Source organism: Oncorhynchus masou, chromosome 1 (assembly GCF_036934945.1).
Source record: "Oncorhynchus masou masou isolate Uvic2021 chromosome 1, UVic_Omas_1.1, whole genome shotgun sequence".
Taxonomy (NCBI): domain Eukaryota; kingdom Metazoa; phylum Chordata; class Actinopteri; order Salmoniformes; family Salmonidae; genus Oncorhynchus; species Oncorhynchus masou.
In genome coordinates, this window is record NC_088212.1 from 66,944,893 (window position 1) to 66,972,753 (window position 27,861).

The 27,861-nt window shown below is 42.3% G+C and overlaps 1 protein-coding gene across 6 annotated transcripts in view; it reads right to left on the bottom strand.

The window, feature by feature from the left end:
• Positions 1–27,861, bottom strand: part of mical2a (microtubule associated monooxygenase, calponin and LIM domain containing 2a) — a 46,706-nt gene that overhangs the window by 17,340 nt on the left and 1,505 nt on the right. For all 6 annotated transcript variants that reach the window (XM_064977877.1, XM_064977861.1, XM_064977851.1 and 3 more), the window contains exons 2-5: positions 11,046–11,426; positions 4,844–5,051; positions 4,208–4,324; positions 1,989–2,090 (exon numbers count right to left, since the gene is read on the bottom strand). In XM_064977877.1, the coding sequence (XP_064833949.1) occupies positions 1,989–2,090; positions 4,208–4,324; positions 4,844–5,051; positions 11,046–11,306 (688 nt within the window). In that variant the 5' untranslated portion in view covers positions 11,307–11,426. The remainder of the gene's footprint in view (positions 1–1,988; positions 2,091–4,207; positions 4,325–4,843; positions 5,052–11,045; positions 11,427–27,861) is intronic.

The following is a 27,861-nucleotide window of genomic DNA, read 5'->3' on the forward strand; positions in this document are numbered from 1 at the left end:
ATGTTACTATTCTCTGGCCAGGCCAGCGGAGTCATACTAATCCAGAGGAAACCTAGCACTGAGCTGTAATCACAGGCCAGTTATTTTAGGATCAGAGAGGCTTGTTACAAAGGTGATACTGTTTATATCACCAGGGGAACAAAAGCCTCGGCAGGAGAGTTGGGTCAGTACTAAAATGTTCTGATCTAATAAATATGTTTTCCAGGTTGATTAACTTTTACAACTTCAGGTGGAGTAGAGTGCAGTCACTCCTTACATGAACTGGACCATTGTAAGAGAAGGTGCAGTCTCATTTTTTCACGGTGAGATTTTACAATATGTACTACTTTGGCTGCAATTTCGTATACTTCTGCTATTTAGGATATCAACAACAATGGAACAGAATTCAGTTCCTCTTCAGATAGAAACATTGGGGAAATGCTTCTTGCATTGAAGTTTAATGCCATCCTCTCACTGATCCTGAATTTCTTTTTTTTAATGGAGACATTTTAGAGGCTCATTTAATATTAACTTTCTGTGTCCTATCCAGGGCCAAACATTACTGCAGGCAAGCCTTAAAATAGACTGAATCATGGGCTCAGACTTTTAATGCCAGACTGCTATTCACTTGGGTTCCTGTTGCTGCTATTCTCACAGTTACAGTTTTATAAAAAGCTGTCTGACTTTTTAAATGACATGGAAAACCTTGCCTTTGTGAAAGAGAATATGGTGATATATATTTTTTTAAGTCTCTTTGTGGTGTCAAAACTCTACCAAAGCTCCTAAAGCCTGGAAAAGGCAACCAACCACAGCCAATACCCGGGATATGTCACTCCAGGATGTATGTCCCACAGGCCACATGTTAGTATGCTTATAACTGTCCTGGGGAAGAGGAGGGTTCTGTACCAAAGCCCTTTAGCGAAGGAAAATACATCAACATTACCTCTAGACCTGTGACTCAGGAAGGAAAGGGAGATGAATGTTCTAATGTGTTCAGCCTCTCTTCCTCCTACAAAATAATGTATGAGCTTCTGAGAGATGCTTTTCTAGGAGGTAGCATTTTAATATGAGCCAGAAATGTTCCATTACGGTCACTGCTAATTCACTGGGGCATTCCCCCCCTCACATCACTCTTTCCAATGCAGCTGTGTTCCTCTCAGACGATTAGCTGGGTACAGAACAGATTGTGGTATATTTAACCCTCCTCTCAGACAGGGCTTGCATGGCAGTTCAAAAGTAGAAGGACTTCTAAAAAGAAAGTTTGCCTCAGGCTTTTCGTCATCAGACGATGACCTAAACGCCTCATTGTTTGGAGACAGAAAATGCCCTTTTTAGGAATAAGCATCTGATGTGGATTGGTGAGGAGATGACAGGCATCTGTGAGGGAGAGTCCTACGTGCATGCATCAACTGTTGAACAGCATCCAGATGACGACACAAGCAGGGTCCCAGATCTTTTTTATTACAACGATATGGTGATTTCATGTGCAACCTTGCCCTTTGAAGGAGAGATTAATGACATAGGGTATCGTTTTACCGAGGCGAGCTTGATTTTATGGCTTCCTAACTTTTGTGGATGAGACTATGCTTTTTTAAATGGATGCTTTGTGTAGCCAAATGCCGCAGCCAATAACAATCGTATGTTTCTTAGTTACAGTTGTTAGGCTGCTATCCAGACAAAATAATTATATGAGAATGGTGTCCTGGATATTATTTGAAACAAGCTACTGCCAACAAAGCTACGTAAACATACTTTTCAATATAGAAATTGTGTTTGAAGGCCCTCCAGATAATATCTAACTGCATTTTCACTTGTAGCTAAATTTAGCTTTTGTTAAGTAGTGTTTAGTAAACATATTGAGCAATCTCAGAGAGAGCCATTCCACGGATGTCATCACATGATACCATATACAGTACCATATCACCATATCCTATGTCTGGGGTCAGGTCATTAACGGTATGTAGATATACTCTGCATGGATACAACCCGTCATCCTCCAGAGTTCTCACCTTCCAGGGTATTTCTCCTCCCATCAGCCCCCACCACCACGTCAAAGTCAATGTTTGCCATGGGGTGATCGGAAGGCCTGATCTCAGCTCTCCAGCCAGGCCCTGAAACACAGACAGAGGAGAGGAGAGAGAGCAGGAAGAGAGGAGAGTAGGGGAGAGAGGGTCAGTACAGTTCCACATTCACAGGGACACACACCTCAAACAAACATACTTATCAGTTTACAAACGGGTAGAGTTCAACCCAGATAGAGAGAATGAGAGGACATGGGCTAGAGAAACAGACACAATATTTACTTGGTTGCTCTTTCGGCCTGTTATTTCTGGGGAACAATATTCATGATGCCTATCAACACCAGTGGGGAAAATGGTTTGCTAATCCTGACAACTCTCAACAAAGAGGGTGACACAGAGGTCACACACATTGTGTAATTTAACTCAGCAGACTATACCGTGCAGTAATTATATAAGATATTGATTAATGTGGGGTGGCAGGTAGCCTAGTGGTTAGCGTGTTGGGCCAGTAACCGAAAGGTTGCTAGATCGAATCCCCGAGCTGCCAAGGTAAAAATCTATCATTCTGCCCCTGAACAAGGCAGTTAACCCACTGTTTCTAGCACATCATTGTAAATAAGAATTTGTTCTTAACTGACATGCCTGGTTAAATAACAAATCAATTAAAATGTCAGTCTCACTTGTACTGTATAATTGATACCAGGGTGTTAACCATCTACATTATATAATTCAATACATTACAACATTTTAGCACGTAGTGGATCAAATGTGGTTAATGATGTCAGCCACAGAGGCAGTGTGAGACCCCAGCAACTTTGGGTTGGCTGTCTATCTGCTGTGTAATATCACCATGTCAAAAATGCATTCCATCATGTCAAGGACACCTAGCACCCTGTGACAGCAAAAGTAGGGGGACCATTCTGTATCCAAATTTAGTAAAGACTCTTGTTTTTATCAGTTGGTTGACGTCGCTGTCGAGACCACACATGGGATAGCTAATGACCTCCAGTCCAGGAGTCCAATCAACAAAGCTCTGTAGGAGGGAGGGGGGTCAAGTGTAGAGGTATTTCAGATAGCCAGCCTTTCAGCTCGGCGCCACATCACCACCCACCCCGCAGTGTTCACATCTTGAAGCAGCTAGTACTGTACTGTTATAAGAACTTAGCCGAGGTGGCACGGTTGTAATTACACTGGCGAATCAGCTCTTAATTAACTTCCATGGCCGTAATTTGGCTCTGCTGCTCCTTAAACAAAGCCACTAGGTCTGCTCTGCTCACTGAATTTACTGTGTGCTTTGCTCAGCAGCAACCATAAAATAACATTAGCATCTGGCGAGGTTGCTAACCATTAGCAGCTGAATAGGAATGGCGAAGCAATGATTATGACTTTTAAACATTTTGATTTCCATGGCAATGCAAATATCAAATAAAGGGTGATCAGTGCACTACTGTAACAGTGCTGCTGTTTACTGCTGGTTGCCAAGGAGATACACTGTTAAATGGGGAGGCAGAACTACTCCAAAAGGTACTAGTTATGGGCTTCAGTAACTCCCTGTAGCTCAAGGTACAGTGATGTAAAGCAGCGGAATGCTATGGTGTGGGAGAGAATATACTGTGTTGGGATCCTCTGGGCAGCCACATACAGATGTAGGATCTTAATTTGATCACCCTGTTGCAGGAGAACTTTCCTGCAATGCAGGACATTTTAAACTTGTAGTATATTTGAGGTTTTTCCAAAAGGCTTCTGAAGTTGGTAAATTCCACTTTGAAATTTCAGACTTGATTTTCCCTTAAGAAAAATGAATCAACCTCTACAAAAATGTCCATTAATTCACATAACAATTCACATTTCCTGTTGCTGCATGATTATTTTCCTGCTGTAGCAAACTGGCTCAAATTAAAATAATCTGTTAACAGTCTTACTAACTGTTGCTGATGCAAGGCTCATGTTAAGGTGCACTGTTGATGTTCTCCAAATGCATTGCATGAAGCCCTTCAACCCCAGCTAACCTGTCAGATATTGGAAGTCTGGTACCAAATGCTGTAACCTAACCCTTGCCTGAACCCCTGAACTGCATCCAAAACACCCTTAATGGTTAGCAGGAAGGAGCAGGGATGATGGGTTGATTGGTACTAGGCCAATGTTGATGGAGCTCAATGGACATACAGCTACTGTAAGTGACGGCCTGTAAGTGGGCTGTCACTCACCGTCATTCTCCTGGTTCTCTGGAGGTTCCAGCAGTTTGACAAACTCCACATTGACATGGAACTCCACAGCTACGAGCAGGGCGATCTTCAGCAGCATGAGCTGGAGCTGACGAATACCTGGCAAACACAGACAAGAATTAGGAGTTCTTAGAACCATGCAAGAAACCCAGCTGTATTTTCTGCATTATCTAATACAGTACCTAGTACATGCACACTGCACAGGTATCCATGCATTTACACATTATACACACAACAAAACTTGGCCTTTGGCCTCTGTCACTTGAGAGCTGTAGAAAGATTTGCCTTCAACACCAGCAGTTGGCAGCTCTGCTTTGTATCGCTGTAGCTAAGAGCAGATGTAAGGTTCACCTTCTATGGCTCACAACCTTGACATTATGCAATGGAAGGGATTGGCAGCATCAAGGCTATCAGACAAAAAATAGCTTTGGAGGGGAAGAGGATACAATAGCATAATCATAAGCTGAATCAAACAATATTGATAAGCAAAATATTCCATTGCAAAAGTAAGTACATGTCGGGCTATGGGAAGTGGCACTTATTAATAACAACTGCTATGGCTGTGTGGGCAGAAAGGTTTCCTGATGAGATGCTTACCCCACATGTAAAAGTACTTACTGATGTGGTCTATGGCTCCAGCGCAGAATTTGCCGTAGAACTTCTTGGCCCCGAGGCCCTTGAGGTCGTGGATGGTGTAGGGCCACAGGTGCAACACGTTGTTCCTGGAGAAGGTGTCCCTCTTCTCAATCACCACCACCTTGGCCCCCAGCAGAGCCAGCTCGATGGCCGTCCGCAAGCCACATGGACCTCCCCCAATGATCAGGCACTGCAGGGACAAGAATGACAGAGGGACACCATTATCATTATGAGTGCAAATAAAGGACTCAAAATTGTATTTCATAGTCACATTTCTGTTACATAAAATACAATACATGTGTGCATCATAACCATATGCCTGCCAAAGAGATCATATATGTGCCTTATCATCATCACAAATAATACTTACTGAAAATAGAATCATTGTTTTAACCTGTAGACATACTCAATGGCAGATTAAATATGAGGGGATGAGTTGAGTGTTTACTGTATATTGCCAAGTAAAGTGCCTGGGGTGGATGTTTATGGTTACAGTATGTTGTGTGTTACTCTGACCCAGCGCTGGGAGAGTATGTGTCATTACCTCAACCGTAGATCCTTATTACAGCCTAGTCCCATCAAAGACATGATTCATGCATCTGCCTCACTCATCTGCCTCACTCAAATATGCATGAAGTCAGTTATTTTGGTTTAAAGGATCCTTCTGAGAATGTGTGGTGAGAACATGACTTCATCCAGCCTTCTAGAAAGGATGAGAAGGAACTTTTTTGGAGTGTTAGTTCTTCGGAGGAATCATCTCACCATCCAACCACTCCTGAGTCAGACTGTAGCCCCTGCAGTGGCCAACGAGTTGGGTGGCTTCCTGTTTCCTTAACCTTATAACCAATCAGAGCCTCTCTCAACCAGGCTCAGCCATCTCAGCCCACTGTGACCTTTTCATTTTAGATCCCTTATTTCCTCCCCAGCCCAGTCAACCCATACACCTGACCTCTAAATCCCCCCTGTGTGCAGGGAGGGCCAGCAGTATATTTGAACAGCGGGACTCACTTCCTGTCACCCTGTGTGTTTGCCTGAAGAGCCACAGGAACGCACAGGAGGTGTCAATCTGATCAATATCGTGTTTCAGCCCCAGCTTCGGGGGCCTTATCATGTTTGTATACTGTAGCTCTGTGCTGAATGGGGTATACTCACTCTCTTTTTCTCTAGCTTTCTATCCTTCTCTCTCTCTCGTTCTCCCTCTCCCACACTTTCTCTCCCCCCTCTATACCCACCCCTCTCTCTCTCCCGCTCTCTCCCAGGGTGGTGTTTACAGAGCTAAACGTGCCAGCTGCCCAGATCACACCATAAATGGTACCACTGCTCCCGGCAATAAAAATTATATTGGGCTTTAGTCATTCTGTTTTCTCATTCTGTGTGTGTGTCTGCTGCAGGGTGTCATAAGAAGGCGAAGGAGAACATAACATTAGCAGCCTAGGGGTAAGAGTATGAGGTATTCGATACTCATCAGGTATACTAGCCAAACCCAGGTGGCTGCACGTGGCTGTGTCTGAACAGGAATGGTCCAGTTCTTTTCATCACGAGGAGTGATTAAAGTGAATGGGCTCTTTAACCATTGTCAGAAGAATCAGAAAGTCACTGAGACGTGCCAGGTGTGTTAAGCATCACGGCCACAGAGGAAAAAGAAAAAAACATATGGAACAATGCCTTATTCACAAACACAGAACAACATTAGCTCAGTTTATTCAGATGTGCCTAACCACACATCCCACAATGTGGGGGTATTATCAAACCTGATATGAACTAGATAATCACTATCAAAGCACTACTTTTGTTTTAGTCTGTCTCTATGGTGCTAGGAGAGATGAGCAGTTTGTTTTCCCTGTTTCTATGCGGTGCTGTGTTATCGCAGATGGGAGGGCTTCCTGAGGGCCCACTGCAGTTCTGCTGAGTCAGATCACAGCTACTTCCTGTCTGTCCCCCACCTGTGACCTCACCCGCCCACTCTCACCAGGAGTGGAAGACCCCGCCCCCCGCCTCACCGTTCATTCTCTCCCGTTCTTACATTACTGCACCTGGAGCCCTATTAGATGGCAATCAAATCAAAATCAAATCAAAGTTTATTGGTCTTGTACACAGTTTATCATACTCACTTCATGAAGAATGTACACTGGAGGCCAACTCAAACATGCTTATCAAATGGAAAGTGGACACAATGTCAGGCAGCTGGCAATTATTGTCTCCTGGAATCCTGATCAATCTATTGAGCTCAAGACTATAGGATACTGCTGAACCAAACCTTATCCTCCATAACTGCACTGTTTTTGAATGAGTACAAATGACTAGTTAAACTCTACAGCTATATCTCTTTAAGGAGTATAGTATGTCCTCTAAGGTCTAAGACATTAGCTGACTGGTGGTCTCTAGTGTGTACATGCTGTCCAGCCACTTCAACAGGCCAGCCAGGTTAGATTGACAGGAACACCCCCAAACACTGGGCTGAGTGGAGCTCCTTAACACACATGCTTATTCTGGCTTCACCGGAGTAAAACAAACTGACTGTGTGTGTGAGTGAGCGAGCGAGTGGAGCCTGTGCACCTGCAGACATGATGTGATGCCTCACTAGCTTGGCCCAGCGCACGGTGATGGCTCACGCTGTTTTAGGACAAAACGTCAGACTTAAGGTACTCAATCCACTGAGAGAGACCACCAGGAGAGCCACAACATGAACTGGCAACCCTCTCAGACAGCCATCTGGGACTTCATGGGAATTAGAACAGGAGAAAAGGAGCAATACCCGTGTCTGGGCATGAAATAGGCCTGGGAAACAGGCAAGGAGGGCACAGTGTGTCTCTGAACTTTCAGATCATACCGTAGAAGGTTCCATACAGTGAATTATTTGCTCAGTGGAAGCACAATTTTCCACAGTATCAAACCATATAATTAAGGGAAAATAGGTCCATCTGTCAAGATGTCACAATTGGCAAGGGAGGATGCCAAGCATGGAAATGTTGATGACACACTTCAATGTTGGGCCATCTAGGGTGAGATTTACGAGCATGACAAAGACAACCTGTTATAAAGGGGAGCTCCTCTACACTGAGGGGGAAATAATCCTTAAAAAAACAGTTGTTCTGTATTTAATTCTAACCCGCATTCAGTGGGTTGTGAAGTAAAGAGTTCGTGTCTTCACTGTAGTTTAGTCTAAAGGGCAGGAGACTGGGGAACTGAATAACAAGGCAATAAACAACAACACAATGAAAACGTTTCCATGTGCTTCATACATGAGGTATGTGCCAACATTATACAGGCATAACAGTTCACGTAAGAAAAAGGAAATGAAATGTAGCACTTATGACTGAAGGCATTTCATGAATGCAAAGCCATCCCAAACATATTGCCGAGCTCAAGGAGCTTTGTGTTTGCACAACTGAGACCACACATGATCATGCTATTTGCCGTGTGATTTAACTAGGCTATTATTGCAATGATAGTATGTGTCATAATGTGGAGTTTGATTGCCTGATAACTATAATACTTAAGAATGCAGAGAACAGACAAATCAGTCCCTTAATAGAAAACAGTGTCTGTATTTTGCTGAGGTATACTGGCGTTGAGGTGCAGGTCAGGAGCTCACCTCCAGGACATAGCCGGTTCAAATAGTTTCCATAGAATCTGGCACTGGACAGCGGCACCGCCCTGGAAAACTAACCGTCTCTCTCACTGGGCCTCTTCCCACTTCAGCTCACTTCTTCAGACCTCTCAGATGAGACGAGCACAAAGCAACTCTGATACTAATAAAATAAGCTTGTCAGATCTCGGGCTCAAGAAGCCACTTCAATAGGCCTAAAGCGCTTACATTTAACAGCATAATCAGCGAAAGAGACTAAGCCCAGTAACATATGACCATTCTGTTCATTGTATCTGCTTCATATTTTAAAAAATAAATACGGGCCTTCACTGTGTTCCTTATTAAAAATGTATATATAAGAAACCAACAGTACGTGTGTGTCATTAGCATTATAGGCAGCTGTATGCAGTAACAAACTGGGGATGACTTCATATCCTATACAGATTGTATCTCCAGCCGGCATTTGGAGGCTGGGTGAGGAATGCTAAAACATTATTATTCCCTGTGAACCACCACCAAACCCTAACGCATCGCTTACGCCATGCACTCCTTGTGAAGAAAGTCAAGTAAAGTCATTTATCAAGTTGTGGCAGGTGGACCGCAATTAATCACAACAGGAGAGCTATATGCTGTACCACTATCTGTGGGAGATGTCCATCAATTATTTTACTCCTTAAATCTCTTATTCTGTAAACAGACATGAAACGTAAGAAGCGAGGGTAAGTTGAATTCTAGCCTCAATTTTTACAAGGTCGTTCCTGTTTCCATCCACACAGCCAGCGTAAATCAAATACTTACGTGAGTCTCTCCTACTGTACCAACAGTATGGTTAATTACCCAGAACCAAGAGACTGTACATCTGTTTTATTACTTTGATAAATAAGACCATTCTACGCTGTCATGTGGCTTGTCAGACTGAGGAAACCTAGCTGAAACTATTTGGCACGGGACTAAAGACAATCAGACACTTTAGTGAAGGGTTCAATAGAACTGGGATAGCACCTAATCATGGCATACTCTCAGATCAAGGGGGTATATGGTGTTCCAACCTGGTTTATAGTTGGTATCAGAGAGAACTAGTAAAAAGCTGTCTTATTTTGGATAACTTAAGACACACTTTAATAACAATCTGGGCATGGTTCCAACCTTTTAGGAGGGCTCAATAAAGAACACCGCCCCCTCAGTAGAACCAAGGAAAAGAATCACACTTGCTGAGTGATGCTGTCTGTGGATGTGTGTTATGAAAGTATTCTGGTGACTGATTGAGGGTGATGTAAGAGGCAAGACTCTGTAGAGCTGTGGATGAGGAGGAATGATAGTGCAGAAGTGATGGAGGGGGGGGGGGGTTACAGTAAAGGCGTTGGCATGCTTCCCAGCCGAAACAGTTCGGAAGAGTTTGTTAATATATTAGGATGACATTTTGTGGTGTTTTTTTGTTCTTTTTGGAGGGGTTTTTCGGCTGTTCAGACACATTTAGAGAAATGCTGCATCTGCAACCAAACATCTTAGTTAGATGTAAAATTGCCCAACTAAGATATCCTCTGCAAAAACGTCAAATTTCATGGCAGATTTGTTGAGTTATCTTAGATTAATTCTGACTATTTTGAGGAAGTATATAATGGCTATGGGGTTTCAAAATGTACAAACAGTACCCCTGCCACTTTGTTTCTAGTTTTTCAAGGGACTATGTGAGCACGCTTGTTCGGTTCGCCTAGGTGAGTTCGAACTGGCACCAACCGACCTGAAGCATGCTGATGCCTTAAGTGTCTGTGTGTGTTTGTTTGATTGTGGGCATGTGGGCGTGTGGGCGTGTGTGTGTGTGTTTTTGTGTGTGTGTGTGTGTGTGTGTGTGTGTGTGTGTGTGTGTGTGTGTGTGTGTGTGTGTGTGTGCGTGTGTGTGTGTGTGTGTGTGTGTGTGTGTGTGTGTGTGTGTGTGTGTGTGTGTGTGTGTGTGTGTGTGTGTGTGTGTGTGTGTGTGTGTGTGTGTGTGTGTGTGTGTGTGTGTGTGCTGAGATTAACTTTGAGTTCTGTCTGATCAGAAGAACACACTTTCTCAGCTGTTTATATGCGTCAGCAGCTGTAAAGGATAGTAGAGGATTTAATGTGTCCTGACAGGTACAGTTTAAAGTGATGACCATGACGTTGCCTAAGTCACTACCCTCCACAATGACAGAGCACTTCTCTACTAAGAAAGGACAAACTGCCGATTGTCTAAAACCGATTACAGCTGGGAAAAACGCAGAGAATCAGTCACACCTCACTATTGTGACTTGAATCTGGATTAATCATAAGCCAATGGGTCAGACCAGTCATACAACTCACAGTTACACAACGAGAAGTGAAATGCATAACATTCATAAATATTACTTCCACATGAATATATTGGGATCTTATTTCAAACTACTGTAGGGTGTACACTGGGCATTGTCAAGACAATTTTCACGCTGATGGTCTTGGAGTTCTTTGTCTCTTTTGTCTCCAAAGACTTCCATGCAACAGAGCTCTGTGCCAATAATACCAAAGGTATATTCAACACCTCTGTATGATACAAAGCAAGTGTTACTTGAATGTCATGGTGAGTGGCTGTTACTTTACCTTGGTGCCCACACAAGCCTGGCCCTTCTTGTACTCCTTGTGGCAGGTTCTCTTGTCCAGCTTGGTCCAGAGGGCCTTGGCCCTCCAGGAGGTGAGCCTGGTCTTCAGACTACAGTAGAACGTCTCATGGTCCTGAGGGTCTAGATCCAGCAGCCTGCACAGGAGGTTGAAGGACTGCAGGGTGCCCTTACAGGTGGAGGCCTGGATGAAATTCTCAAACAGCTTCCCTGCCTGGTCCTTCTCCTCCTCTGTCTCCCCCATCTTTCCCAGGAGGAGTGCAGGGTGCTTGGCTGGTGCTGGCTTGCCTTTCCTCCTCTCTCGCTCTCCCCCAGCTGTCTCAGTGGCTACACCCACAGCCTGGCCCCCATGGTCATGCCCAATCTGAGGAGGTACGGAGAAAACACATTGAGTCTGATGTCATCGCACGGACTTTAGAAGTGTAGAATCCTTAACAGATGGCTTTATGGAACAGTGGAAAATTGTTTAAAACAGTCAAATATTGGACAGGAAAAGGGGCAACCCTCCATAAAAAAAGTATTTGTTTTATTAGTTTAAAAGGTTGACGTTTCGACTTTCAATGGCCTTCTTCAGAATAATCACATTACATAGTAAGTGTACAACCGGGACACTCAAATTAGTATGAGTGATATGCATTTTTACTAATTAGCAGATTTGCAACTACTTACTACTTTTATCTACTTTGCAATTACTTAGCATTTTAGCTAACCCTAACCCTAACCTAACCTTAACCTTAACCCCTAAAAAACAAATGTTAGCATTAGCCACCTAGATAACATTAGCCACAAGGTTTAGCAAATGGTTTAGCAAATGCATAACATATTGTATGTTTTGCAAATTCATAACATATTGTGCGAATTGCAATACGTAACTTATCAATGAATTGTCATTCTAAACATATCATAGAAACATCTACAAATTAATACATACCATATGAAATGTAACACACACTAAATGTAATGTCCATAGATTTACGTAATAATAGAATAATTTACGTAATTTACGTACTAATACATAATAATACGAAATGCTCTGAGACCACGTTGAGAGCTGTGTATTTTTTCCGCTTCCCGCTAGTATTTCAAAGCCGTTGAATTCCCTAAGATAGTATTGATGTCTCGACAGGTCTGAAGGATAAAAGTGAAACAGAATATTAGTTTGAGGACAACCTCTCTGTATCATTGAGTGGCCAGGGTGGTACTCAGGCCACACCTTAACTGAGAGACTGAAAACTCTTCATTAATTATGATTGAGACTCACATATGCTTACTTTTACTTTTAGCAATTACCCTCATGCACCATATATTGAAAAATGAAACTGACACAAGAAAAATAACCAAATCCCCTCCTTCAAAAACCACTAATCAAACATTTGAAAATCATGCCAGGGAATCCACACCAGAGCACAACATCAAAGCAAAACATGGAAACTTCTCCTAAAATATGGGAACGTGGCTTCTGTGAGGTTTGGGAACAGCAGTCATTTGATATTCAAATCATCCATGGAGAGGGCTGGCCTGTGCTGGGCTTGGCCATGGGAGAGGTGAGCCCAGCCCAACAGGACCTGCTGCAGTGCAGTCCCCCACTCAACTAACACTACAGGGCCTGGGGGAGGAACACTATATATACAAAAGTGTGTGGACACCCCTTCAAATGAGTGGATTTGGCTATTTCAGCCACACCTGTTGCTGACGGGTGTATAAAATTGAGCACACATCCATGCAATCTCCATAGACAAACATTGGCAGGAGAATGGCCCGTAATGAACAACTGACTGACTTTCAACCTGGCACCATCATAGGATGTGACCTTTCCATCGAGTCAGTTTGTCAAATGTCTGCCCTGCTAGAGCTGCCACGGTCAACTGTAAGTGCTGTTATTGTGAAGTGGAAATGTCTAGGAGCAGCAACAGCTCAGCCACGAAGTGGTAGGCAACACAAGCTCACAGAATAGGACCACCAAGTGTTGAAGCACGTAACTTCAGTAGTTCCAAACTGCCTCTGGAAGCAAAGTCAGCATAATAATTGTTAGTCTGGGGCTTCATGAAATGGGTTTCCATGGCCAAGGAGCCAAACACAAGCCTAAGATCACCATGTACAATGCCAACCATCACCTGGAGTGGTGGAAAGCTTAACGCCATTGGACTCTGGAGCAGTGGAAATGCATTCTCTGGAGTGATGAATCCCGCTTCACCATCTGGCAGTCCAACGGACAAATCTAGGTTTGGCGGATGCCAGGAGAACGCTACCTGCCCGAATGCATAGTGCCAACTGTAAAGTTTGTTGGAGGAGGACTAATGGTCTGGGGCTGATTTTCATGGTTCCATGCTAGACCCATTACTTCCAGTGAAGGGAAATCTTAACGCTACAGTATACAATAACATTCTAGACAATTATGTGCTTCCAACTTTGTGGCAACAGTTTGGGGAAGGCCCTTTCCTGTTTCAGCATGACAATGCCTCCGTGCACAAAGCGAGCTTCATACAGAAAGGGTTTGTCGAGATTGGTGTGGAAGAACCTCACTAATGCTTTTGTTGTTGAATGGAAGCAAGTCCCCGCAGCAATGTTCCAACATCTAATGGAAAGCCTTCCCAGAAGAGTGGAGGCTGTTATAGCAGCAAAGGGTCATGCAGTGTATCTGCTCTGCTGCCTACTGGAGTTGGGCTGAGTGACACCACCTCTCCTCTTCCACTGCGCAGCATCTGTTGAGAGAACGAAGTGCCATCTGTCCATTAAGAAAAGTGTTATTATATCACTGACACATGATAAGCAACTCCATACATGAGACTTGTCTTCTGTTGTCAAGTCCTTGAACCAAGTCTTTGTTCTCAGACAGCTTTCGGGGATGCGTTTTGGGAAACAACTCTAAATAGGCATACTTAAAAGGAAAAATCCACTCAAAAACTATCTTCGGGTACTTTTTTCCATTAGTCCACTGTTGTGTTGCATGTCAGCAGTCAAGTTTTCAAGATATAGGATTTTCAAGAAGCAAAGTGTCACTCATGATGATGATGCATTTTGGGACTATATACCATGGACTAATGAAAAAATATGAGCACTATTTGTGGTCACTGAAAACAGTTCTCATGCAAACAAAATCATCCTATCTTACAGAATCCTGTTTGGCCCAAACTAGCTGTATATTTTGCATCCTGTTCGCTGTTGTTTTTTTGCCTTATAGTCATTCAGCCTGGATAATGGGATGCAAGCTCGTATTGAGGACAATGAGGGAGGGGTGTCAACTTTTGTCCCCCAGGCTGATACACACACCATAGTGACCCCCGGCTCCTGTCCCAGTGTCAGACACAAAACACTATAGGCCTCTCTCTGGAGACAGCCAAGCCACAGACCGCATTCCAACGCTGCGTGCCTCACATAGCACTGAACTGCTCTATCAACAAGGAACCAGAGGCAACGCCTACCGAGCTCTGTCAATGGTTCAACCACAGTTATCCAATGGCCGTGCTCATGACTCTGGGCCCATTCTGTAGTCCGTTATCAGTGTGTTTTTGTGATGTAATGTTTATGAGTGCTGGGAGATAGCTGGGAGGGGCTCAGCATAGTATACAGGTGCTTTAATTAGTTTGGGACAGGGTCATTTGTTTATGCAAAGGGTGTATTATTATTCTGCTGGGGGATAAGGTTGTTCCCTTTGCCCTGCAAGGTGTGGTACAAGACAACATCTGCATTCACACCATTGTTGAAATAACAACAGCAAATGGTGAGAAAATCCTGCAGTGGATGGAATGAATGGACCGCTTTGTCCTCTGGTTATATTGGTCTTGTTGGATGTGACCACATGATGGTATTTGAAAGTTTTTGCTGTATAGATTTCATAATAAAAACTTAAAGACTTCTGTTGAACTTCAGTAAACAACCGCTTGGGCTTCCATTAACAAGTAGTTGTACTCCCAGAACAACATTTCAGAAAGCAATTTTAATATGTGGCTATCACAATATCAGACCATTTCCAACTAAAATATACAGTAACTACAACTTCCGCTTGGAAAGTTGAGATACAAACAGGGGTTTGCGCTCCAAGCTTCATGAATTGTTTAAATAGCTATCGTATTAACACCTGCTGGGGAGGTCTTTCTGTGTTGATTAATGGAAGCTAGCACACACTGCCCTTACGGTGCCTTCGGAAAGTATTCAGACCCCTTGACTTTTTCTACATTTTGTTACGTTACAGCCTTATTCTAAAATGGATTAAATAAATGTTTTTCCCTCATCAATCTACACACAATATCCCATAATGATTGGAGTATTTGTGATGAATTCAATTCATTGGACACGATTTGGATAGGTACACACCTGTCTATATAAGGTCCCACAGTTGACAGTGTGTGTCATAGCAAAAACCAAGCTATGAGGTCAAAGGAATTGTCCATAGAGCTCCGGGACAGGATTGTGTCTGGGCACAGATTTGGGGAAGGATACCAAAAAATGTATGCAGCATTGATGGTCCCCAAGAACACAGTGGCCTCCAACCTTCTTAAATGGAAAATGTTTTGAACTACCAAGACTCTTCCTAGAGTTGAGCAATTGGGGGAGAAGGGCCTTGGTCAGGGAGTTGACCAAGAACCTGAATCTAGAGTTCCTCTGTGGAGATGGGAGAACCTTCCAGCAGGTCAACCATCTCAGCATAAATCAGACCTGGTAGAGTGACCAGACGCTTTGAGTTTGCCAAAAGGCACCTAAAGACTCTCAGACCATTCAAAACAAGATTATCTGGTCTGATGAAACCACAATTGAACTCTTTGGCCTTAATGCCAAGGATCACATCTGTAGGAAACCTGGCACCATCCCTACAGTAAAGCATGGTGGTGGCAGCATCATGCTGTGGGAATGTTTTTCAGCGGCAGGGACTGGTTCGAGGCAAAGATGAACGGACCAAAGTACAGAGAGATCCTTGATGAAAACCTGCTCCATAGCGCTCAGGACCTCAGACTGGGGCAAAGGTTTCCCTTCCAACAGGACAACGACCCTAAGTACACAGCCAGATCTAACATCTCTGGAGAGACCTGAAATAGCTGCGCAGCAACGCTTCCCATCCAACCTTACAGAGCTTGAGAGGATCTGCAGAGATGAATGAGAGAAACTCCCCAAATAAAAATGTGCCGAGCATGTAGGGTCATAACCAAGAAGACTCAATGCTGTAATCACTGCCAAAGGTGCTTCAACAAAGTACTGAGTATAGTGTCTGAATACTTATGTAAATGTGATATTTAAGTTTATTATTTTAGAATAAGGCACTAACGTAACAAAATGTGGAAAAAGTCATGTGGTCTGAATCCTTTTCGAAGGCACTGTATGGTCAGCTAGAAAAGCTGAGGCTACATTGTCCCAGATGGAATCCCATGACCTCACCCATGATCTCCATCTGACCGCATGGAAAGGCAATCCGCAGGCAGACAGCACCATCCCACAAAGCACCCGTAAAAAACACACATACAAAAAAAAGAGAGAAAGAGCGAGAGAAAGAGAGACACAAAGAGCAGACCGCAGCTGGGCTCAATGGCCGTTCCAAGCTGTTTTTGCGCAAACCTGGACGCTCGATTTCACCATACTGTACAGGTTTCAACAATCATACCTGTTTTTTAAAAATCGTATCTGCCCATCTATGACTTGGCTAATTACTAATCCATTTGCAAACACTGGCTACTCATTTTATGCCTGTAATATCCTTTTAACAATGAATCAAACAAAGCATCCCATCACTGGTGCTTTCACAGTACAGCACGGGTGTCTCAGTTACCTGTTAATAGATAATAGTTCTCATAACTTTGTTATTCAAAGACACTTGACTCATGACTCTGACAGAGTATACTCTACAGAGAAACTGAGGCAGAGCTACAGTATATAGCATATAGTATATCTCCTGAAGGTTTTTCTGAGTTCAAGTAATCCAGCGCATTTTTCAGAGGGATAAGTGTACATGCTATCAGTTTCCAGAGGAGGAATTCCCGAGATGTGAAATATGTACCTGTTACAGCTGGCCTGCCAAGGCAGAACAGCTAAAAATCAAATCAAATCAAATGTATTTGTCACATACACATGGTTAGCAGATGTTAATGCGAGTGTAGCGAAATGCTTGTGCTTCTAGTTCCGACAATGCAGTAATAACCAACAAGTAATCTAACTAACAATTCCTAAACTACTGTCTTATACACAAGTGTAAGGGGATAAAGAATATGTACATAAGGATATATGAATGAGTGATGGTACAGAGCAGCATAGGCAAGATACAGTAGATGGTATCGAGTACAGTATATACATATGAGATGAGTATGTAAACAAAGTGGCATAGTTAAAGTGGCTAGTGATACATGTATTACATAAGGATGCAGTCGATGATATAGAGTACAGTATATACGTATGCATTGTTTAAAGTGGCTAGTGATATATTTACATCATTTCCCATCAATTCCCATTATTAAAGTGGCTGGAGTTGAGTCAGTGTCAGTGTGTTGGCAGCAGCCACTCAATGTTAGTGGTGGCTGTTTAACAGTCTGATGGCCTTGAGATAGAAGCTGTTTTTCAGTCTCTCGGTCCCAGCTTTGATGCACTTGTACTGACCTCGCCTTCTGGATGATAGCGGGGTGAACAGGCAGTGGCTCGGGTGGTTGATGTCCTTGATGATCTTTATGGCCTTCCTGTAACATCGGGTGGTGTAGGTGTCCTGGAGGGCAGGTAGTTTGCCCCCGGTGATGCGTTGTGCAGACCTCACTACCCTCTAAAGGGAGCTAGCCAGATACACACACTCCCTCAACTACACTCATACCTGTATACGCATTATACTGTAAATAAATTGGCACCTTTTCTTTGAGAACAAAACAATTATTCAAACACCAGCAATTTAATTAATGCAATGAGACTTGTAGTGGAGGAGTGAGGAGAATCCAGAGTCACCTTAACACCTAAAATACCTTTACAACAACACCAGTGTCAGGTTGCATTAGGACTTAGTCTAATAACAACCAACCAGGCAATGCATGGTATTAGGCAGAAAACACTGGCCAATAACTTAATAAGTGGGCCTATTGCTGCATCAGCCATGGCCATAGAAACTGAGCAATATAGTACATACTGCTAGACCAGTAAAACACAAAACAATGACGTGATGTCCATCTGTGTTGCTCCACACAGCCTCAAGCTATCAAAAGACAATGAGAAGCTGACGACTCAAAGGAAAACAGTGTGAGGGCCGGGAATGACACGTAATGCAGTTAATTACCGAGAGAACTGAAGGAAACCAGGAAGGAAGCCCTCAACCCCTGATAAGCAGACATTACGCCTCAGAGCTGGACAACAATCTAAGAAAACCATATGTTCCAGCATCCCGCCAACAACTTTGCCCCTCTCCAGCCCTCATAACTCGCTTGTACTGTCTCAACTCTGAGAAATCTGGCTGCTTCTTCAGGCAGTGGTGCCAAAACAAAGGAGAGCGTCTTGGACACGGTTAAAAACTCTGCGTTATCTGTCCGGTCCCAGTGAATGTCATTCATCTAGAGAGGAGAAAATAATGAATTTACACAGAAGCAGGCGCTGGAGAGGTGAAGCAGCTGTCTGCCGTCTGGAGGCCTGTCTGACCCACGCAGTGTGTGTTAACCACATGTCCTCTTGGACTTGGAGAAAGATTTATCTGGACAAACTTCAGACACACAAAGCACAGAAATAATGTCTGTCCAGCTATTTGAAGTTTGACAGACAGTATGTAATCCACTTAGCACAATAGTTTGACCTCGTCCAGTGGCACATTCTTTTCTTCATTTCACACAAATAAATGAGCAAATAGCTGACAAACGCAGTGAACTCTCGCCATGTATAAAGATCCCACACAAAGAATGCTCTGATGTTCTTAAATCAACATTGAAAAATCAGGGAAACACTGGACTGATGCCATATTCAATGCAATCATTACACCAATAGACCATACAGTAACATGAGGTCCTCATAATGTGAGTGAGATCAAGATTCTTACGGTGAGAAGTGACTGCACACTGCACAAGGCAGATGTTTTGGTAACTGACATTCCCCCAGACAGTCAGACAGACATTCAGTCAGCAGAGGCAATTGGGTCCAAAGATTCTGTTCCATATTTCAGAATGGCACCGAGGGGTTTATATGACACTGTATGACCACAGGGAAGGAATAGAGGAGCCAGTAAGGCAGCTTTCAGGAAAGTCATGCTCAGAATAGACAGGTGTCATGTTCCAGAGGAACACAGCACATGTCCTGGAGGATAGCCTGACATCTGTATAAGGCCACTCTACAAACATAAATACACTGTGTTGCTGGCCACAAAGAGAACAGCTCCATCAGACCTGAAGGATCTGTGCAACTCTTCAGAAAAAAGACTGCTGGACTCTGTCCATGACACTTGATGACCATTTATTGTGATCATAGACACAATGATGGAGTGCTTAGGGGTTGTTGCTCTGTAAACACAATTATACTTTAACCCTTACAGTAATTTGAGGGTAAAGAAAGTCATGATATGCATCCAGCAAGTGGTGTAAAGTACTTAAGTAAAAATACTTTAAAGTACTACTTAAGTCGTTTTTCGGTGTATCTGTATATTTTTGACAACTTTTACTTTTACTTCACTACATTCCTAAAGAAAATAATGTACTTCTTACACCATACAAGTAGCATTTTGATTGCTTAGCAGGACAGGCAATTGCTCCAATTCATGTACTTATCAAGAGAACATCCCTACTGCCTCTGATCTGGCAGACTTACTGAACGCACATTTATTTTATTAAGGAGGCAAGTGAATTAAGAAGAAATTGTTATTTACAATGACAGCTTAGGAACTGTGGGTTAACTGCCTTGTTCAGGGGCAGAACAACAGACTTGTGTCTTGTCAGGTCAGGATTGGATCTAGCAACCTTCAGGTTACTGGCGCAACGCTCTAACCACTGGGCTACCTGCTGCCCCTCATGCTTTGTTTGTAAATTATGTCTAAGTGTTGGATTATGCCCCTGTCTAAAAAACATGAAGGAATGTATGTAAGGTATGGTAGCCTAGTGGTTAGAGTGTTGGACTAGTAACCAGAAGGTTTCAAGTTCAAATCCCCACGCTGACAAGGTACAAATCGTTCATTCTGCCCCTGAACAGGCAGTTAACCCACTGTTCCTAGGCCGTCATTGAAAATAAAAATTGTTTCTTAACTGACTTGCCTAGTTAAATAAAAATGAAAGGTATTTGAAATTATTTATAATTTTACTTTTGATACTTAAGTATATTTGAGCAATTCCATTTACTTTTAATAGTTAAATATATTTTTACTCAAGTAGTATTTTACTGGGTGACTTTCAAGTATGACAAATTGGGTACTTTTTCCACCACTGCCTCCAGCTACATGTGGCAGAGCTCTGATGTGTTTTTGGGTCATCTGATATGTGAGTGTGTCTGTTTTCCTGTCCAGATCAAAGGGATGGAGAGCTGCCACTGTGAAACTGCCTTTGCTGGAGGTTAAAGCACAAGGACTGAGTCAAACTCCTTTTAAGTTCCCTGAATGACTGATTTCTGAGCTTGTACAAGCCAGGGGAAACGTGTTAATGTAGTCTAGTTGCCGATTTATATGCTGCTGTTGACTGAGGTGGTGGTTTAAGTTGGCAGAGCGGGATCCTACTGAAAGGATAAACCAATTTAAACCATGCATAAATCCTGCAAGTGATTTGCTTTCTGAGCCTCAACCTCCCACATCCTCGTTCTGTCCTGGTGCTGGAGCTGTTGCCTGGAAACATGTGTTCACTTCCACAGTGTGGCTCTAGGAAGGAAATAATGCAAAGAGGAAGAAGAAAGTTCACACAGTTCTGCTCTGGGATATTGTGAATAAGCCTACAGACAGACGCTGCTCATTTGGAATGCTGTCTGCTGTTTTCTTGACTTCAGCTTATTTGTCTTCTTTACTGTAGTGAGCCCTGAGAGAGACATAGCTCTGAATCCAAAGGCTTGGTTCATGTCAAACTAGTTATACAATTAGATTAACCTGAGGCCCCAGAGCAGGTGCTCTGGTGCGGTTTTTATCTCTAACATCCGTGTATAAATCAAGCCTCACACAGGCAAATTGTCCATCTGGCAATTCTAGCAAGTGCCAGATGGGCCAGACCATCCTTTTGTTGGGCTGGCTGGTAAAAACAAAACAAAATCATTTTAAAAAACGGACATGGCAGGAGGTCCATGTGCCTGTCAAGATTTGGTTTGAAAGATTTTTGTGCAATTTCTCTATTGTCAATAATATATTGGAGCATTTGGACGGCCCGGTTTTCTGATTGGCTGAGCTGAGGTCACAAAAAAATGTCACATTCAAACTCAAACATGCCTCAGTAAAAACACCCGCTCTGACTCTCTGTCGTCAGTCAGCCCAGATCATGGAATGTTAAAAGGTGGTGCCTCGAGGCCTACGCTGCTAAATGTGGGAAATTTACAAACTTATTTTCTAAACATTCTGGTTCTGCTGAGTTCTGTGACTGTACTGAGAAATTATGCTAGGCTTAGCACTAACGGATCAGCTTCTGCTGCAGTCGAGGTAGGGAGAAAACAGACAAAATACACATATGTAGCCTAATGCTGCCAGTTAATATTTGGGGGATATATTGTACGAAATAGTAGGCTAATTAACACATAGGCCTAATTAGGGAAGGGGAGGTTCGAGGGAACACATATGACGGACACAAACTTGCAATTGCCTAAAAAGGTTGTTAGATTGGTTTTATAATGCATAAACCAATAGTCATCTAAAATACATTAAATACAGTGCTACTGCTTTTTTATTAAAGTTATGTATTACAATGAAACACTGAATTAATGTGTAATAATTGCTAAATAATCCTCTGTTAAAGGTCAATTAAAAAGACTGTATTTAAATTGTTTTTTCAATGTTTCTGAATCTCAGCCTGTTCAGTCAGCGAGTGGGTATAAGTTTATGAGATGTAGTAACGAGCAGTGTTGCCAACTAATTTTCAGGGTAAGTTGCTAGAGGCAGGTTGATTTGTTGCTAAAAGTTACTAAATTACATTGTGATGTCATTGCTTGAAAACTTAAATCTGTGTCATTATGTAGAATACACAATAACGTTACTCAAATTGACTGGCCATCTCGGCAATAAATATGATTTGACATTTGTTCAGGCACAGACTCCCACTCTTTTCTGTACTTCTGGCTGTACAATTTTGATTGAGACATGTTGATTGATGTTGTACGTTCTGTTCAAGATCAAACATTCGTGACCAACTATATTCATTGAGTTTGGCTCGTCGAACACGTACCACTGCTGCTGCAGTCAGCCAACAATGATTTGCAATTTACTGAAATTGCTGCTGGCCTGCTGCTGCCTGTGCACGAGCTGAGTGCCCGCTGCTGACATCACTCACAATGCACTTTTGCAGCCAGGCACGTGTGTTGTGACTGAGTGTGACAGAGAAAATCGTTTTGTGTCAGAGGGAAAATTAGTGCATTTTAGCGTTTGTGTCACTTTTCAAAAGTTGCTAAAAGTGCCAAATACATTTTTAAAAGTAGCTAAATATGTTGCTAGGTGCTGTTTGAAATAAATATTTCCAGGGTAGTCTGAAAAGTTGCTAAATCTAGCAATAAAATTGCTAAATTGGCATCACTGGTAAAAGTGACTCTGGTGTCGGATTACATTACATAGGCATCGCCACTGGAGGCTGGAAAGCCTATTTTGTTTGCTAAAAGGCTGTAGAGATGTACTGACAGTTTCATACTATTGTGGCTCCTCTATAATATATACAGTGCCTACAGTGCCAATCCAATGGCGTGCTCATGACTCTGGGCCCATTCTGTAGTCTGTTATCAGTGTGTTTTTGTGATGTAATGTTTATGAGTGCTGGGAGATGGCTGGGAGGGGCTCAGCATAGTATACAGGTGCTTTAATTAGTTTGGGGCAGGGTCATTTGTTTATGCAAAGGGTGTATTATTATTCTGCTGGGGAATAGGGTTGTTCCCTTTGCCCTGCAAGGTGTGGTACAAGACAACATCTGTATTCACACCATTGTTGAAATAACAACAGCAAATGGTGAGAAAATCCTGCAGTGGATGGAATGAATGGACCGCTTTGTCCTCTGGTTATATTGGTCTTGTTGAATGTGACCACATGATGGTATTTGAAAGTTTTTGCTGTATAGATTTCATAATAAAAACTTAAAGACTTCTGTTGAACTACAGTAAACAACCGCTTGGGCTTCCATTAACAAGTAGTTGTACTCCCAGAACAACATTTCAGGAAGCAATTTTAATATGTGGCTATCACAATATCAGACCATTTCCAACTAAAATATACAGTAACTACAACTTCTGCTTGGAAAGTTGAAATACAACCAGGGGTTTGGGCTCCAAGCTTCATGAATTGTTTAAAAAGCTATAGTATTAACACCTGCTGGGGAGGTCTTTCTGTGTTGGTTAATGGAAGCTAGCACACACTGCCCTTACGGTGCCTTCAGAAAGTATTCAGACCCCTTGACTTTTTCTACATTTTGTTACGTTACAGCCTTATACTAGAATAGATTTTTAAACTATTTTTCCTCCGCAATCTACACACAATACCTCATAATTTCAAAGTGAAAAAAGGTTTTTAAATAATATTGCAAATGTATAAAAATAAAAATAAACAGAAATACCATATTTACAAAAGTATTCAGACCCTTTGCTATGAGACTCAAAATTGAGCTCAGGTGCATCCTGTTTCCATTGATCATCTTTGAGATGTTTTTACAACTTGATTGGAGTATCTGTGCTAAATTGAATTGATTGGACATGATTTGGAAAGAACACATTGGTCTTCCATTTATGAATTATGGAGACATCTGGAACCACCAAGACTCTTCCTAGAGCTGGCCACCCAGCCAAACTAAGCATTCGGGGGAGAAAGGCCTTGGCCAGAGTGACCAAGAACCCAATGGTCACTCTGGCAGAGCTCTATAGAGCTCTATAGTTCCTCTGTGGAGATGGAAGAACCTTCCAGAAGGACAACCACATCTGCAGCACTCCACCAATCAAGCCTTTATGGTAGAGTGGCAAGACTAGTCAGGATCGAGGAAAAGATGAACGGAGCAAAGTACAGAGAGATCCTTGATGAAAACCTGCTCCAGAGCACTCAGGACCTCAGACTGGGACAAAGGTTCACCTTCCAACAGGACAACAGCCCTAAGCATACAGCCAAGACAACGCAGGAGTGGTTTCAGGACACGCCTCTGAATATCCTTGAGTGGCCCAGCTAGAGCCTGGACTTGAACGAGATCTAACATCTCTGAAGAGACCTGTAAATAGCTGCATAGCGATGCTCCCCATCCAACCTGACAGAGCTTGAGAGGATCTGCAGAGAATGGGAGAAACTCCCCAAATACAGGTGTGCCAAGCTTGTAGCGTCATACCCAAGAAAACTTGATGCTGTAATCGCTGCCAAAGGTGCTTCAACAAAGTACAGAGTAAAGGGTCTGAATATTTATGTAAATGTGATATTTCCATTTTAATTTTTAATAAATTAGCAAAAATGTCTAAAAACCTGTTTTTGATTTGTCATTATGGGGTATTGTGTGTAGATTGATGAGGGGGGGGACTATTTAATCAATTTTAGAATAAGGCAGTAATGTAACAAAATGTGGAAAAAGTCAAGTGGTCTGAATACTTTCCGAAGGCACTGTATGTAATAGTAATTAACCCTTAAGATAGGGGAGCACATGTATGACAGTCAGGCATACAGGATTTTATAAGGTATTATTGGCCAATGGTCATCTATTAAGCATTTATTCAGTAATTTTTGTTATTTTCTATCTAATACATGTGCTTAATCATTCACAACTAGGATTTTGCTGGGCCCAGCACAGGCAGTGGGTTCCCCTGGACTTTTGTTACCAGTGCTGTGGGAAAGGAGGCTTAGCAGAGACAGCTCAGAGGTGAGTACAGTGGAGGTAGGAAGAAAATAGAGACACACAAATGTATGATCTTAATTTGAGCCAGTTTGCTACAGCAGGGAAAGTATCCTGCAGCAACGGGAAATGTGAAATATTATGTGGATGGGGGCTGGTGTGGCTAAAATGCCAGGGCTGAATTTTTGTCCCACTCTGCCCCTGAAGCCTCGGCACAACCACTAATTACAAACGTAGTAAATTATGACAAAATTACAAGAACAGCAGATTCGTGCTGAGTTTGGGAAACTCCCTTAAGGGGGCAAATTCAGATATTTTGGCAACACACTAACTCTTGAGTTTTAACAACATTTGGGAACTTTCATGTAGACATATTAAAACGTAATAAATCAGCGTGTATTTGATCTTTACCCACCCACCCCCTCAATTAGACTAACTGTGACGTCTAGAGAGAGACCATCAACCTTCAGCATCTTTTCATCTCTACATTCACTCCCGATATAAAACCTTGTGATCTTTCTAGAAATCTGCTTTTGGGGAGAGCAAGTCAAACCTGATGATGTATTGTTATTCCAGATAGCATAGGTATGGTGATAAAAACAAGAGAAGGAAAATGACAGAAGTGGACCGCTACAGATAAACCTTTGATTTGTTTATGTCTGTTGTATACACTGCACAAAAACATTTGCTCTGAAGAATTCACATTTGTCTATGTTGTATAGTATTGGAAAAAGGTTCCATATCGAACCAAAAAGGGTTATATCGCTTGCTTCATACATGGAACACCTAAAAGCTCTATACAGCACTCCAAAGAACACCATTTTCTAAGAGTATACTCCCATGGCTAACAGCACGTGTATAAATCTTAGTGAACAATATTATTTTTACTGTTCCTTAACTTCAGTTAAGCACAAGAAATACTATCAAGATTGAACATTCCTGAGGAAATTCCAACAAGACAGGAGAAAAAAAATGTGCGTTTTCTGTTTGAGCATGCAATGTTTTTCAAATCCAGGGAGAACAGAGTATTTAAATCACACATGGACAACCAATGACTGAGACAGATTCAGACACGTAGACATGTCGTCTATTGAGATGTTGACACATACTCTATCAGTAAGGTAGTGAAGCACAGAGTAATAAAGCAGGACTTTAAGTCTTACAGCACGGTGAGGAAGAGCGTGCCATGTTTTCAACCGGCACAGGATACACAGGAAATGATTGCTCATTCAAGAGGGGGCGGAAAATTACATGACTGTATGATTGCCGCTGCCTTCTCAAAATGTCCTTACTGAGTCACAGCTGCTCTCTCATGGCCAGGTACTCACAGTGGCCTATTTTCTAGTGTGACTTTGAGATAAACATAATCAGACAGATACCACCACATACTGTAGGTACACTTTCAAGGGTACCCAAAAGAAAATGGACAATTCCATTTAGATTTCAGTAATCCAAAATGTGTGCTTATAACAGATTATATACCGTATGTAAATACCTTACAGGTGTCTCTGAAACTGATCTGTGATCATCTGAACTTGTATGCTGTAGCTAATGTGCCGCACCTGGGACAAAGCCTGCTGTACAGTATTTATTATTTAAAGCCACAAGTTCAAACTCAACATCAAACACGTTAGTGAGTAACCTTAGAACTTCCCATAATTCTTATGAAAGGGGAACATGAATTCATCTGACAGAAACAGCAGCGCTAAAGCAGACAGACAGTGTCACAATTCCTCTCCCTGTGTATTTGTGCCCCCCACTCTCCAATGACACGCAAAGGGCCATTGTGTAACTCTGTATTTCACCACTAAGAGCTGCAGGGGGAGAAAATGCTCACTGGCTTGTGCAGACAGTAATATCTGTTGATATGAATACAATATAATAAAGCCTTAACAGTATACTATGATTAAGAAAACAATCAAATAATATTATAGTTTTCCTGAGATAAAAGGGTGATGAACCTAATATGAATGACTGCTTAATCATTTTCTTTCTCTTAATGTAACTCAATGTAAAGAAAATACCATGCCATGGTAGAAGCCTATACCACTGTAAAACTCAGCCAGATACAGTTGAAGTCGGAAGTTTACATACACCTTAGCCAAATACATTTAAACTCAGTTTTTCACAATTCCTGACATTTAATCCTAGTAAAAGAAATCCCTGTCTTAGGTCAGTTAGGATCACCACTTTATTTTAAGAACTTAAAATGTCAGAATAATAGTAGAGAGAATGATTTATTTCAGATATTATTTCTTTCATCAAATTCCCAGTGGGTCAGAAGTTTACATACACTCAATTAGTATATGGTAAAGTAACATTGCATTGAAATTGTTTAACTTGGGTTAAATGTTTCGGGTAGCCTTACACAAGCTTCCCACAATAAATTGGGTGAATTTTGGCCCATTCCTCCTGACAGAGCTGGTGTAACTGAGTCAGGTTTGTAGGCCTCCTTGCTCGCAAACGCTTTTTCAGTTCTGCCCACAAATTTTCTATGGGACTGAGGGGAGGGTTTTGTGAAGGCCACTCCAATACCTTGACTTTGTTGTCCTGAAGCCATTTTGCCACAACTTGGGAAGTATGCTTGGGGTCATTGTCCATTGGGAAGACCCATTTGCGACCCAGCTTTAACTTCCTGACTGATGTCTTGAAATGCTTCAATATATCCACATAATTTTCCTCCCTCATGATGCCATCTATTTTGTAAAGTGCACCAGTCCCTGCTGCAGTCAAAGCACCCCCACAACATGATGCTGCCACCCCCGTGCTTCACGGTTGGGATGGTGTTCTTTGGCTTGCAAGCCTCCCCCTTTTCCTCCAAACATAATGATGGTCATTATGGCCAAACAGTTCTATTTTTGTTTCATCAGTCCAGAGGACATTTCTCCAAAAAGTACCATCTTT